We start from the raw sequence: 16,183 nt of genomic DNA, 5'->3' as shown, positions 1-16,183 counted from the left end.
ATGGCACAGGTGCTGCCTCTCATTGCAGCTTCTGCCCTGTGCTCTTTCATTGGAGGAATTCTCACACACCCTCCTCCTGTGATTGGATCTCCGCCCTTTATATTCTAGGCGTTGGCTCTGAACCAGCGCCGAGCATAACTATTCATTTCTCTATGTTACTGACTCTGCCACAAACCACCCCAGGCCTCTCTCCTAGTGTTCTTACCTTCAAGTTCCTGAGTATCCAGAGGCCTGGTCCTGGACGTCTGTGCTGAAGCGTTGTTGCCAGCACTGGCCTGCTGCTATCTCCTTGCAGTGGCCTACCCTGGACGTCTGTGCTGAAGCGTTGTTGCCAGCACTGGCCTGCTGCTATCTCCTTGCAGTGGCCTACCCTGGACGTCTGTGCTGAAGCGTTGATGCCAGCACTGGCCTGCTGCTATATCCTTGCAGTGGCCTGCCCTGGACGTCTGTGCTGAAGCGTTGATGCCAGCACTGGCCTGCTGCTATATCCTTGCAGTGGCCTGCCCTGGACGTCTGTGCTGAAGCGTTGATGCCAGCACTGGCCTGCTGCTATTCTCCTGCAGTGGCCTACCCGGGACGTCTGTGCTGAAGCGTGTTGCCAGCACCGGTACCTGCTGCATTCCCTCCTAGCAGTGGCTACCCTTCCTTTCCTGCGGCTTGCTGCGATCCTCTTGCAGTGACCTGCCTTGGACTTCTGCGCTGAAGCGTTGGTTCTTCCTGACGCTGCCCTGCGGTGAACTTCGTCCAGCCTGCTGTCTCCTCCTGCTGAGATCGGCGTCATGGGCCGAGGCCGCTCCTCGCGCAGAGGCCACCCCCGCACTCACGCTCCTAAGCTGAAGCGGGGATCTCCTGACTTCCTGTTGCCGAACTCCTGCTTCATTAACGACGATGCTGCCTTCTCCAATCCTGACCCTGCTATGTACGACTACGAACTGCGCACTCCGGATCAGTCTGCGTGGACTAAGGTCGGTGATTATATAACCCCACCTCAGCCCCGCGGTCCGGTCCCGGTTTGTGGCGAGCATCGGCGTAACAGTATGCTCGGCCCATTAAAACCGGACCGCGCCGTGGCGGGGGTTGGTAAATGTTTAACTGTACCTATGTCCCAGGCTGCGGACCAGTCCCTGTTTGAAAAACAGTATCTGTTTGAAAGACTGCCTCCACCTCATCTTGAATGTATGTATGAAGGGTTAACCCCTGCAGAAAGACTAACTCGTAAAGAAATACTTACAAGGTCTCAGGAATGTAGAGAGGTGAAGAAGATGTTACAAGCCCAGTACTCCCAACTACTCCTTCTTATGTCTACTCCAGGTCTTGAACCTGCGGATTTTGGGGTACCGGTTCAGGCTATAGACACCACCCTTAAATTATTCCTGGAATTTGACAAAAACATAAGCGAGCGTGAACCTCTACTTGCTGCCCACGCACAGACTATTCACAAACCCTTTTCTGTCAGTTCTGTTGCTAAACCTGTGGGGGTACCTCTCTCTCCTAAGAATGGTCAAAACATTTCTCTGTCGCTGCCCGCTAAGGAAGAAGCTGCCACGCTCCCTAATCCCGAGTTAACCTCCCTAAATTCTGTCCCTGAGGTTATTTCGGTGTTAACCCCTGCTAGTCAGGCTTATGCGTCCCCCACTGTAAATCCCTGCAGTCCCCAGGTCAGTGTGTCTTCCCTAGCACCAGAGAATGAATCCTGTTTGCCCTCTTTTCCTAAACCAAAAATTCTAAGCTCTGTTTCCAAGGTTTTTTCTGTATTAACCCCTGCTAGTCTGCTCTGTGAGGTCCCTACTGCTAACCCTAGTATTCCGCAGTCTAATGATAGGTCCCTAGGGCAAGAGGCAGAACCCCCTATGACCCCACTCTCGGAGACTAGCTTCTATTTCTCTGATTCTCAGGTACAGAGTAATTTAACCCTTGGGGTCTTTCCTATGTTAACCCCTGCAGGTCAGCCCTGTGAATCTTCCTTGGTAGATCCCTTTAGTTCGTCAGTCAGGGACACCTCCTTAGCCTCAGAGGATCAACCCCTTTTGTCCTCTGACTCGGCTAAAATTCTCGGGGTTATGCCCCCTGAACTCTCGGCAAATATACTGGCTCCAGTAAAAAGTATTCTGGAGCCGTTTGTTTCTCTAAACCTGTTCGCAGAATCCCTACTCCTAGGTATTTCACTCACCCCGTCTGCCACTCAGAGAGCTGAGACCCCTGCTTCTGAGCATAGACCCCTTTTCGTGGAATCTGTTGTCGTTTCTGATGTCCCAGACACTCTTTCCCAAATACCCACTTCAGAGGCCAGCACAGTCGTGGTTGCCCCACTTGCACTGTCTGAGTTCTCCTTTTCTCAAATCCTAGGGTTTAAAGCGAACAGTACATATTATGCTCCTTTCCAAGTGACCCCTACTGAGATCAGCGTATCTGCTGTTGCTCCCTCGGTACCATTAAAGTTAGGGCCCTTCTTTTTGAAGGATCAGGCTTTCAAGTTTGAGACTCCCTTTATCCCTGACTTTGTAAATCTGCAGTCCCTTCTCACTGTAGTTAAAAGTTCTCCAGCAGCCGCTGAGTTAAGCTTTGCCGCTGTCAAATCTTCTGTTATAGAAGCAACCTTGCCTAGCTTACTTCTGTCTGTCCTATCTGTGATGCCTATCATCTTTACTAAAATTTCTGTTTTGCAAGGTATTTCTCCTATTAAATCTGTGATACCTGCAATTCCTTTAATCAGTTCCAAAACCCCTGTCACTAAGTCTCCCATGGAGTCTGATGCCCTCACTAGGGATTCTCAGGGACCCAATTCTGTAACAAGCAAGATGTCCCTTGTATCTGTTGGAGAGTTTACCCCAGTTTCTCTCATGGATCATGCCACAGCCTCCGGGATGATTAAAAATGACTTTAAGTCTGGGATGCCCATTCCTGTAATAATACTGTTTCACGCTGATTCGCCCACAGTATTCGGGGTATCCACTACTGACTGTATGTCTACTACCACGAACTCAGGGGTATCGCATTTGGAACGTTCCCTTTTTTCAGAAGATCCCGTCTTTAAAATGGACTTATTTTTCTCTGTGTCTTCCACAATACTTGGGGTACTTGCTATTGACTGTCCTGTCCCAAAACTAGGGTTACCTCTCAAAAAGGTGCCTGGAGCTACTGATGTTAAAGACCCTATGTTTAAAACAGTAACAATTTGCATTGCTTCTCCCACAGTATCATGTGAGACCTGGGTACCTGGGACCTCCACTCCGAAGCCAAGCTCTAGTTCTCTGTCTTCTTTCTCTGTGTTGGAGGCACCCAGCTTTAACCCCAAGACTTTTTTCCCTAAGGTTGATGCACCGCGTAACCGCCTGCCTTGTTTTTTGGATAAAATCTGTTTTCTCACCTTTCAAACAGACTCCTTACTCGCAGGTCTCTGTGCGGTGCCCAAAGTGCCCGTTCTGTATGGCAATTGGCCTCTCCCTAAGACGAAGACACCCTTACTGGACCTCGTCGCTTTACCTGAAGCGTCCGTTCCTGTTCTCTATGGGTCCACTATGGGTATAGACATGCTTATTATGTCCTTCGCCAAGGCCACAAATTCGGATTTCATTCTCTCTAAAGATCACAAACCAAAGGAAGCGGATCCTTCTTCAACTGCCAGTACCATGACCAAGAGTTGCATACACACTGCTACAGACTCTCGCAAATTGCTTGGGATAGCAACCCTGCTTGGTATCAAAAGTACCGCTGCAATAGTGTGTAGTGAACCCTCCCGCCCCATTCCCTTGCTAACCACCACCCGGAATTCCTTGGAAGCTAAAGACTCTCGCAACTTCCTCCGTGCTGATTTCACCAAAGACATTGCCTTCTCTGAAGGTCCCTCTGCCATTTTTGTCCGACAATCTGTGTCCTGTGTCCCGTACTCTTGGACTATTACTATGCACCGGACACCTGGCTACTGCCCTTCTGATGTTCCCATTCCGGAGCCCTCAGGTCCCATTGTCCATGTACCAAGAACTGCAGTACCACCGCTGTCTTTCATGGCACTCACCAATGTACACCTGGATTGTGGACCCAATTCTCGCCGGAGACACTTCAGGAACAACTCAATGTCTCCCAAACCTATGAATGGTCCTGTTCACCCAGGCTTCTCACCCAGTGGTGGGGGTACTGTAAGGAATCCCAACAAACTATGGGCTTTCAACGCCACCTCTCGCCTAAGGAAGTTTAGGAATAATTCCATGTCCCCCAAATCTGTGATGGATCTTGTTCGTCCGGAGGTCTCACCTGAAGGGGGGGGTACTGTAAGGAATCCACTACTGGTTTTGACTGCAGCTTTGCAGACCTGTGCAGTTGCAAGCTTCCTCTGGCAATATATGGCACAGGTGCTGCCTCTCATTGCAGCTTCTGCCCTGTGCTCTTTCATTGGAGGAATTCTCACACACCCTCCTCCTGTGATTGGATCTCCGCCCTTTATATTCTAGGCGTTGGCTCTGAACCAGCGCCGAGCATAACTATTCATTTCTCTATGTTACTGACTCTGCCACAAACCACCCCAGGCCTCTCTCCTAGTGTTCTTACCTTCAAGTTCCTGAGTATCCAGAGGCCTGGTCCTGGACGTCTGTGCTGAAGCGTTGTTGCCAGCACTGGCCTGCTGCTATCTCCTTGCAGTGGCCTACCCTGGACGTCTGTGCTGAAGCGTTGTTGCCAGCACTGGCCTGCTGCTATCTCCTTGCAGTGGCCTACCCTGGACGTCTGTGCTGAAGCGTTGATGCCAGCACTGGCCTGCTGCTATATCCTTGCAGTGGCCTGCCCTGGACGTCTGTGCTGAAGCGTTGATGCCAGCACTGGCCTGCTGCTATATCCTTGCAGTGGCCTGCCCTGGACGTCTGTGCTGAAGCGTTGATGCCAGCACTGGCCTGCTGCTATTCTCCTGCAGTGGCCTACCCGGGACGTCTGTGCTGAAGCGTGTTGCCAGCACCGGTACCTGCTGCATTCCCTCCTAGCAGTGGCTACCCTTCCTTTCCTGCGGCTTGCTGCGATCCTCTTGCAGTGACCTGCCTTGGACTTCTGCGCTGAAGCGTTGGTTCTTCCCGACGCTGCCCTGCGGTGAACTTCGTCCAGCCTGCTGTCTCCTCCTGCTGAGATCGGCGTCATGGGCCGAGGCCGCTCCTCGCGCAGAGGCCACCCCCGCACTCACGCTCCTAAGCTGAAGCGGGGATCTCCTGACTTCCTGTTGCCGAACTCCTGCTTCATTAACGACGATGCTGCCTTCTCCAATCCTGACCCTGCTATGTACGACTACGAACTGCGCACTCCGGATCAGTCTGCGTGGACTAAGGTCGGTGATTATATAACCCCACCTCAGCCCCGCGGTCCGGTCCCGGTTTGTGGCGAGCATCGGCGTAACAACACCTGAGCTATGGCGGTAGTGAGTTCCAGACGTCTGAAGCTGCACACGAAGAGACCCACCAACCCAGCGTAGAGTGTAGTACCCTTGGCACCGAGAGGCAAACCTACCCTGAGGACCTGAGATATCCCTCTGCAGCTTCAAACGAGACTGCAGGTCATTATGGTCAACTTGAACCGAACACGAAAGATTACTGGAAACCAGTGCAGATAACGTAAGATGAGAGTGATATACTCAAAGTGAGAAACACATCTCAGCATCCGAGCTGCAGCGGTCTGCACAAGCTGGAGCCTTCGCGTGAGGCATAACGGTACTCTTGTATATAAGGCATTCCCGTAGTCCATCCACGTAGACACAAAGGCATGGACCAGTGACTCAATGTCCTTAGATGACAGGAGTGGACGCAAGCTCCGTAGCAGCCTCAGATTTTAAAAAAATCCCTAGACTTAACAACTTAGGCCACTTGGGCTCGCAAGTTGAGACTCTGGTCAAAGAGGATGCCGAGGTTACGAACCTGGGACATGGACAGTGACTGTGCACAATTGAATAGGGGAATCTCGCAAAACCCCTGTCCCATACTCGGGCGTCTTGCCGAACCCATAATCATTAGTCTTGTCAGGATTGAGCTTCAGCCAATTCATCTCCAGCCATGTCGTCTACTTGTTTAGACACGCCATCAATGTTGCAGCAGCCGTCCCTGGACATATTCAATGTCAATACATGGAGCTTTCAAAAGAGCTATTCATTCCAAGGGTCGTACAAACGAGGCGGAGTCATCCCCTAAGGTTGGAAGGTTGGAGGAAAGAAGATGTCACCAGCAACAAAGGAAAGGGTTATTTACAGTAAGAGCAGTTAAAATGTGGAATTCATTACCCATAGAGACTGTGATGGCAGATACAGTAGAGATCTTCAAAAAAATGGTTGGATGTCTTTTTAGAAAGGAAAGGTATACAGAAATATACCGAATCGGTAAACATGGGAAGGATGTTGATCAAGGGAGAAGTCTGATTGCAATTACTGAAACCAGGAAGGAATTTATTTTTTCTACTTTTGAGATATCATTGGCTAATGTTTCATTGGTGTTTTTTGTTTGCCTTCCTCTGGATCCATATGCTGTAAATATAAATAGAGGATAAGTAACTGTCATCTAAATTTAACATAGGTTGAACTCGATGGACATGTCTTTTTTCAACCTCATCTACTATGTAACTAGTTCCCTGTGAATGTAGCATGTGTTAAATATTCTGTGAAAGTTGCCGGTATATTAAGATAATGGCTGCAAGTGCAAGAACTATGACAAATGTAACATCAGAATGCTTTCACTTTATCGCAAATGTTATACAATGTTACTGCTTTATCTAGTTTAATTTCATATGTGGAGTTTTCTCCCCTGGTTACCTTGATTCGGCTCATATTTTCATGATTTAAAAAGAATTTGTTCTGTAAACTGAGTATGTCAAATTAGTATGAGTATGACATGTGCTATGACATACCAACTAGCCAACAACCACAAGAAATGCCTAGAAGTTGAAGATAAAGGAGCAGAGGTTATCCCGTCATTTCAATTATTAATGCAAAAAATAAATACACCTTACATCTCAACAAATTAGGCCTTCATTCATTTAGCTATGAAGGTCTTTTGACAAACTTAAAACTCAATCATTTTCTGATTAAAACAAAGTCCCCCTCACTTAGCAACATATATTCAATTTTCAATAAAGTTAACCCCAATTGCAACAAAACTTAAATCTAATTAACAACTACTTGGTATGTTGCTGTGAGTTGAATTCTTCTATCAATTTATCCCCAATTGCAACAGAACTTAAATCTAATTAACAACTATGTAGGCTCCTCCAGCAGCAGCGGGAGAAATGGTGGAGCACAACCGAGGAATGAAGCAAGGTAAACGTGGTGTGGTGACTTCAAATTTTTTTATTCAAACAGACTTTAACAACTTAACAACTACTTGGTTTGTTTCTGAATGTTTCTGTGAGTTGCATTCCCCTATCAATTTAACCCCAATTGGAACAGAACGTGAATCTAATTAGCAAATACTTGGTATGTTTCTGTGAGTTGAATAGGCAAATCCCTCCCTTAATTATTAGTCAAGTGAATGTGTTTAGAGTACTTAAGTCAGTCTATATTGGCTGTAACATCTTACGTGTCACATATAAAGTGTCCGTGGGAGTTAATTTTGGAGTTGAAATTGGAGGTGAAGACTACAAGAAGATCTGGACTCTGCATTACAACAACAACTTTGCAACTGTGAGAAATTGACTTTCTAAATGCTGTGTACTCTTCCTATTCTCATTCCTGGGAAGTCTCTCCTCCTGCATCTCAATATGCCCTCCCTGTTGCTTTTTCTGTTTACTGTTTCCTCACACCTTTGTAAATGTTTCTGTTCTCTCCAACTTCCCCACTCCCCTCCTATCCACATTTCTTCATCTCTCCTCCCCTCCACCTATGTATGTGCCCATACACAGCACCATTATTTATACACGTCTCTCCCAACAACTTCTTTACCCCCCTTCAATAAAAAGCACTTACACAAATCCTCTAGTCACACCCTCTATCTACTCCTTCCTGCTGCTGGGGATCTCTCCTAGTCCTGAATCCAGACATAAACACACCTGCTCTCATCCACACCTCCATGCCATCTCTTCCCCTGCTAATGGTGTTAAACCTATCTGATTTAATATGCACTAAGCTTAAAATTCGCCCCACAAATCAAACAACCCTGCATTGCTGCCAGCCACCTTAAAATCGGCCTTCCATGAAAGACATCCTGATGATCTGGAGGGTCGTCCAATGGAGAGGGGGGAGTAATGTCAGGAAATAAGTCCTGACATATTTTCCTAAATCTCCCTCTACCCTTCTGTTCATTGTCTGTGCACTGTGTGTGCTGCTGTTTCTGTCTGCTCTGGGGTTTCCTCTATCTGTCTGTCTGTCTGTCTGTCTCCTCTTGTTGCTCCTGTCCTTATAGTTTCCTGTTTATTCTTGCCTTTGTTTTGTGTCCAAACTCCTTCTGCCATGCCCTGATTTGCTTCTGTTTCTGTTCTTGTTTAGTCCTATACATATTAAAGGCCCTTGCTTATGATCTGGCTTGCCCCGTTTGTTTCCTGCTCCCTGGCCCTGTTCCTGCCTTACTGCTGCCGACCCCTGCCTGGACCCCGACGATACTTGCCTGCCTCCTGCCACTGACCTCAGCCCGACGATCCTTGCCTGCCACAGACCTCCTGTCAGTTTTCCTCGTGACATTTTGGTTTAACTGTACTAATAATACTTTCAGTATTCAGTACAGATATGGCGTCATTTACTGGCACATTTGTCTTGCGGAGAGGAGTATGCTCCCCTGATAATTTTTCAGCTGCTCGAAGATGACCCGAGAATGTGTTGCAGGCAGAGAAATTGTGGTTTAGCGTCGGTGTGACAGGGTAAATAAAAGCCACCAGCTATATGCCTGGAAAACCTATGTTTAGTCTGCAGTGCAGCAGTGACTAGGTTAACTTCAGCTGGGAACCTCAGGACAATTAGTTGGATCCCAGCTGCCTAATCAAGGTGTGTTAAAACCCCAGGCTGTAGACACATGGTGCTGGCTGTTGAGGAGAGAGGAGTAAGCTATTGAAGAGATTACGGTTACAAGGTCTGTTAGCAAAGTAGATGAACTATGAACTGTCTGTCCCCTGCATAGAAAAGGGTAGCTGCCTGATTTTTAGATTGTCTGCTAAAGAGAAACTGTTTTGTTTGGTCTGCTGAAGAAAAAGCCATTTTCTTTTGTTTGCTGATGAAAAGCCATTTTTTCTTTTTGTTTGCTGATGAAAAGCTATTTTTGTTTTTGTGTGCTGTATATCTTTTAAGGCTAAATAAATAAGCCTTGTCAAGAAACCCGCGTGTGTAGTTGCATGTACCCTGCAACAGTCGGTTACAATACTCCACAGAAACGAGAGTATTCGCTAGTGTGTTAGTCTTTCTTCAAAATCTAAATGCAATGTCCCTTATTCCCGTTCATTTGGTATGATACGATATGTAATGTTATTTAAATGTAACACACCACTTATCCCCCTAAAAACTTCAGGTGACTAAAAAGTATTTTAAAATATGAAATAGTTTATTAGATTACAGTAAATTACGGTATGAAAAATACAATAATACAAATTTCTTCGCTCGTCTTACAAATGTACTATGTTTTTCAATCTTCTTCGGGCCTGGCTGGCTGGCTGGCTCTTGGACATTTTCACCTGTAAAAAGAGAATGTTGTATATTAATAATCGAGAAGAAATAGAGTATTGTAGTGCATGAATGTTTCTATGGGACCTGGTTGAAATGCATAAGTGTATTATTTAATTTCTACGCATGCATGTTTCTATGGAACCTGGTTGAAACGCATATGGTGTCATTGAATTTCTGCGCCGTGCAGGTATTCAAGGTATTGTCAAAAATAAAATAGATGTATAAAGTACATAACATTACTTGGCAGTATCGCTAGAAGTGTTTCCTGCATGAACACAGTGTTGTAATAGGACTGCTACACATGAATGAAAAGAAAACAATGACTACTGTACAATATAAATTTTTGAGATACTACAATAATACAATCTTCTTCAACTCTCAAATAACCTCGTATTGCTGTCTCTTTTACATGTTCAAATTTTAAATAATTGTGAGATTGTTTTTTTAGAGAAGAAAATACTGAAGATACATGAATTACCGTACAGTACATTACCTTGCAGTATCGCTGTATGCACTTCCTGCACGAACACAGTGTTGTCATAGGCTCGCTAAAACTGCAAAACATGAATGAAAACAACAATTTAACAAATGACTACAATATGAATTTTTGAATTACTACAATAATACAACCTTCTTCAACCACCAAATGACATTTTATTGCGGTCCTTTTATCATGTTCAAATATTAAATAATTGTAAGATTGTTTTTTTAGAGAAGAATAAGTGAGAAGGGACCTTTCACCTGGGGAAGAGTTTTCCGCTTGGTAGAAGCAAAGTGGGGGAAGAGGTGGGGGGGCTACGTGGTGTATTCTATGCATCTATCCAGTCAATAGTATGGCCAAATCCCCAAACACTAATGTGAACACTGAATACTATCATATTACAGAAGAAACAAGTCAGTTTACATTTGCAATATTTTGCTGTTACGGTACAATTTTTTTAATTTCTGTGAAACAGCCACACACAATAGTATAAAAGTATAATAATGTATACATTGTATCTTTATGTGCCCACTACAATTAAAATATAAAAAAGGAGAAACCCCTTTATTATAAGAAGTCCCTGTGCATTGCATTTGCAGTGCTTTTTTGGTAGCCTCGTCTTTATTCAGTGGAACTCCCCTTGTATAAAAGTGTGTAAATAATGTATATATATATATATATCTCTAATAATGTATACAGAATATCTCTTTGTGCCCACCAATTAAAAAAAATGCAATTAAAAATTATTACACCTAGTCACTATATTGCACTTGCAGAAATAAAGGCTACAGGGTTTGTGCCTATGCTAGAGGTATGTGCCTGCCCACTACGATTACAATATAAAAAAAATCTCTGAAGTGTTTAGTATGTAGGTTCATCTCATTTTTGAAGAAGAAGAAAAACTGGAAGAGCGCTACTGTAGGTATCAAAAAAGTAGAAAGGAGGGTGCGTATCCCATAAAACGATTATTTATTGGTCATGGGAAAACAGGGCAATAGAGAGCCCTACCAACGTTTCACGCTTCACAGAGCGCTTTCTCTAAACATACCTTGAGAAAGTGCTCTGTGAAGCGTGAAACGTTGGTAGGGCTCTCCATTGCCCTGTTTTTCCATGACCAATAAATAATCTTTTTATGGGATACGCACCCTCCTTTCTACTTTTTTGATACCTATAGTAGTGCTCTTCCAGTTTTTCTCCTTCTCTACTAGCCTACCCCTTGGACAGAAGCACACCTGGGGACCCCTCAACTTTGGATCACATGGATTGTGCAGCACTCAGAGTGAGTCAATCGCTTGCTACATGTTTTCCTGTTCAGGACTTTATTTAGATAATTGGTTGGTTATAGGGTGTTATTATGCTCAATCTTCCTGGTGTTATTGTTAACAACAGCTCACTTATTAGTGAGCTTACCATCCGGGACTGCAACCCAGTACCTGTCTATCAAGTTTATGTTTAGGGGTCCCCCCTACAAGTAATTGGTTATTCATTCATTCATTTATCCTACTGTCGGGGTCTTTAGCATTACGCAGTCACAGGGTCATCTCGTTTTTGCACTTGATTGGTCCGTACTCGTAATGGTATTGGGGCAGGCACTCAGGTTGGAGCAGGTACTCGGGTGGAGGCAGATTGGAGGGTCCGGATCGGAAACATATAATATTTAATCTCTTGGTCCCGACAAATTTCTTTCTCCTTCGAAAGTTGCCATTATCGAACATATCCATCCATGATGTGTGCAGTGCCCAGCACCTGATCCTCTTGCCGGGACGTGGAATTGTTCTAAAACAGCAATTCTTAATGCTTAAGTTCTGTCTAATAGAATTCTACCATCCTTCTTGGTTTGGTATTCCTTTGTAGAATTTGTACTGGTCAACAATATACTCATAGATCTCAGATAGAGTAGCACTCTTATCAGCCCCAACTTGAATGGTGCAATATATTATATAGGCATAACTGCAAGCCGGTCTTGTGTGGCAAGGAGTAAGCGCCATGTCCTATGCCATGCACAGCACAAAAGTTACAGTATGAGATAGATTCCGTAAATACATAGTGCTTTTTATTAGTGTGAAACTGCCACATTAGATATTGACCTGGTACAGTACATATCTAAAGAGATGTGTACATTTTATCTTCTCTTCAGACACTGCATTGTAGTATTTAGAGTATTATAGGCAAAGATTAATTGCGCCACCTGCCGGACACAAACTGAACTGCAACAACACAAATAATTCTGTCTAACCACAAATGAGATCCATGTAGGCTCAGTGCGGCGAGGCCGTGGATGAGGTGCGCACCTTTTGAGGACGGAAACATAAATCATGCTTTATCTGTACCAATGATGACGGAACTTTAACAGTAAATAGCAGCTGTCCTTAACCATACTATACAACATTTGACGTTTGATGAACATCATGGCATGCTGAAAACAGGATAAATAATACATTTCCTCTGTAGGCTGTTTAAATACAGGTAATTTAATGAAATGTTGTATGTGTTTCTCTAACACATCAAAACTGTATAACAAAAAACTGAAAGCGATCTCTTTAGAAATGCAAAATATAACTAAATATATAAATCTCTATCACGGCACTAGTGAGCGTGACCTCACTTCTGCTATTGGAGTCAGAAAGCACTTTAAACTTGGGCAGATGTGGAGCGGACTCCCATACTGTCACCCCGCCAGACCGACAAACGACTGTTGCATCGAAGGATCAATAGATGCTACCTTTCACTACCCTTGCCTTGAGAAAACACCGCATTTGACCGGAGATCTTGTGCTATGCATTTCTTACATTGTGGTGATATTCAGATGTAGCTTTTGGGGAGCGCAGATATCACCATATGTGGAAAAACGATAATAATATATATATAGTGTAGTAATTTCCAAAAACGAATGACAACTAGGTATTGACAGAAATGGGGAATAACACTTTCCCAATCAGGTAACAGCAGTATGCATACAAATATGCTCTGGACTCTTCAGATGAGTGGAAAGCAACTGGTCTCAGCGTGGTAACCCTCAGTGTAAAAGAGATGATACTTTTAAAGCAAATTCAACAAAATAATTGTATTAAAGGCAAAGAATATTGCACTTACATTTGCACAATACAGCATAGGCACATAAAACTATAGTTGAGTGGCTTGTTCGTCCGCACTCTTCCCAAGCTGTTTGTAGTGCGTCACGTCACTTCCGGCTGCGATCCGTCACGTCACTTCCGGTTGCGATCGGTCCCGGGTTGTAACGGCAGACACAGGGGAACTTCAGGAACAAATGTTGCCTACTCCAACTCGACTCTACGCGTTTCGCTCGGTAAAAGCTTAATCAGGAGTAGGAACGTTGGTATAGATGGACTCCCAGATAAATTATGTGGAGACAAAGGACAGCATAGTGCAAAACAGTTTTACAAGTTAAAATACAATTAGAGCAGTGACAAAAGTGCACTCACATGCTCCCAGTAGGTAAAATAATTTAGACCTCTCTGGGTCTGAACAGTCATGCAGTCCCGATTTTTTTCTCCTTATACTTGCTATCTCCGTCTCTAATGGCTAGTAGTCGCGCGCCAGGAGGAATACCGTCAGCGGGGGAGAAAGGAAAATCGCACAGCTTCAAGGATTCATGGGGCAGCAAGGTGTTTATGTGGAGAATCACCCAAACAAGCGCGCTGTCCCAATTTCATTCTCCTCGTATTTGCCAGCTCCGTCTCAATTGGCTGATGGTTGCGTACCTGGATGGATGACGTCAGCAGAGGAGAGGAGAAAATCACACGGCTTCCCAGAATTCAGAAACAGCAAAGGTGTAGCAGACATACTTCCTTAGAAAATCGCCCTACGCATTTCACTAAGGTGTGAGCTTCGTCAGGGGTGTAATGATCACTCCAAAGGGAGTGATGAGGCATATATAGTCCAATACAATTATGTTACATAAAAAACGGCGCAAAACACGTCAAACTGACTTACATGAAATACAGTAAAAAAAGGGGGGTGCCTTATGTAAAGGCTAAAATGGACTAAGGGAATGCTAATTACAGTATGCAACATTATAAATCATAACAATTTGTTAGAAAACATACATAGTGTCACTTAACACTGATATATCATGAGAGTGGGTATAGATGAAATATCTAGAAGACAAATATTAGTGTAATATTCAAGTAGATATTTAAATTAATTAATTATTATTTAAGGAAATATATATGGTTGTGAAAACACCATGAAAAAAATAAATGTTGATGTGCACTGGGGCTTTTTAGTTTATTTAAGGTCAATTCAGTTGTTTAATTAATTTTTAAACATATATAATAATATGCATATGTAAAAGTTTATGAAGGAGTTGTTACCCAAGAGAATTGCTTACAGGAATGCTTTTGTTTACATGAATCATAAACTGTCTTTTGAAGTAGATACACTATCTACACCTCGATAAACATTCCAGAAGAGATATTGACAAACAAAAGTTTTATGTACTTCACACCCCGATAACAAATCTTCTCTTGTTGACCATCAGGGACTTCAAAACAAAACTGTATTTCCTGAATTAACATCTAAACCCCCAGGCAGAAGCAGCTGCTATATTCCAATCAGTAATGTTGATCTATCCAAACATTTATTGCTAAATCTGGTATTTCTAGGTTTTCCCATCATCTTCAAAGAGAAACACACATAATTTCGTTTCAGCATACTTCCTCAACCAATCAAAACCTCGTACATGTTCAGTATGGGTTTTGAAACACATTTAAACCAGACAGATTGTTAGTTAATTAGGAGAGAAGGAGAAGGAGAAAAGAGAGGAGAAGGAGGGAGAGCTCAGAGAAGGTAATTATGACCATAATTCTTGTGCACTTGTAAATCTGTATATATATAGATGTGTTGTATATCAATGTATTGTTAGATAGTATGAACTGTATTGTATTGTTGTATTAGGCCTGTAATAAGTACAAACATTATAATGAAGTATAAGTAGTATTACTGTGTAAGTGTTATATATTGTTGTTGTTCTAATAAAGATATATTGTTTACATAATTGAATTGAATCTCTGTCGTGTCACAACTCTCATAAACCAGGTTGTGCATGTGTGTGGATGTGTTTCCTATTGGAACCCATATCTACACAATAAATAATTGTTCGTCACATAATTATATTAATTCTTATAAGCCAGCAATACTTTTATCGATGAATACGCTATAAATCCATGCATATTTCTATTTCTGGATAAGGCGAAACATTATCAGTAACAGAGTAATCAGCACTTTAAAAAGGAAAAATTGTCAGACACTGCTGACAATTTGAATAAGGAAAAAAAAGTAGGCAGAGTGATGTATATACAGAAAAGCAGCACAACGTTTCGGGGGTTAGCCTGCGTCAGATGAAAAAAGAAAAACTTTCTAAAATGTTGAATTATTATAGTAGGTTAGTGCCCATCATACGCAATATTTGGAGTGTATAAAAGAACAGTTACTTTTTTCAATAGGAAATCATGATTTTGCTGCGTATTGATGAATCACACACACACACACCAGACACACACACACACACACACACACACACACACACACACACACACACACACACACACACACAATGCCAAAAGTGACAATATAGTTTATGCTAAAGTTTAAATACAAAATGTAGTATTTGTTTAAACAGTTTCAAACTATGCTATAGCATTCAATACTATTCTGCAGCAAATTCCTATAATAAGTTTGAAAAAAATGCCGGTGATGAACAGTGAGCCATAATCTTGCAGTGTATTGTCATTGCACGGTGCTGGCACCACCATTCTGATCTGATTGAGCATACAATTCTTCTTAAAGCTGCAGTTCAGTCTTTTTTTTTTTTTTTTTTTTTTTACTTCAATAGCTTCATGTGGGCAATCTCTACTTACCTAAAGAACTGTATAGCTGTCAGTCAATCCGTTCTCCATGTATTGATCAGCGAAATTTGGCGACATTTTTAAAGCTGTCATTTGTTTATAATTTGCCTCCGTCAGTCAGTGGAAGATCATGAATATTCATGAGTCTCCCAGTGACGTGTGCTCGCTCCCGATCTGCCGCTGTGTGGTGCCCCCTTCTGCCCCGATCCCTGTGCCTGTCAGCCTGCGCGA

General features: G+C 43.4%; 1 protein-coding gene across 3 annotated transcripts in view; it reads right to left on the bottom strand.

The window, feature by feature from the left end:
* Positions 1-16,183, bottom strand: part of ABCD2 (ATP binding cassette subfamily D member 2) — a 119,967-nt gene that overhangs the window by 24,190 nt on the left and 79,594 nt on the right. Inside the window, exons 7-9 of one of the 3 annotated variants that reach the window (XR_012801634.1) lie at positions 13,179-13,807; positions 10,098-10,158; positions 9,597-9,612 (exon numbers count right to left, since the gene is read on the bottom strand). The exons of 1 other annotated variant lie outside the window; for it this stretch is intronic. Coding sequence is in view for 1 of the 2 variants with exons in the window: in XM_075599760.1 (XP_075455875.1) it covers positions 9,544-9,612; positions 10,098-10,158 (130 nt within the window). In the remaining variant the exon portion in view is untranslated. Of the gene's footprint in view, positions 1-8,992; positions 9,613-10,097; positions 10,159-13,178; positions 13,808-16,183 lie in introns of those variants that run through there. One more of the 3 variants, XM_075599760.1, reaches the window with a different exon arrangement.

This window comes from Ascaphus truei, chromosome 5, assembly GCF_040206685.1.
Source record: "Ascaphus truei isolate aAscTru1 chromosome 5, aAscTru1.hap1, whole genome shotgun sequence".
Lineage (NCBI taxonomy): Eukaryota > Metazoa > Chordata > Amphibia > Anura > Ascaphidae > Ascaphus > Ascaphus truei.
Note: the sequence above shows the minus strand (reverse complement) of the source record. Positions and strands in the feature narration are given on the sequence as shown.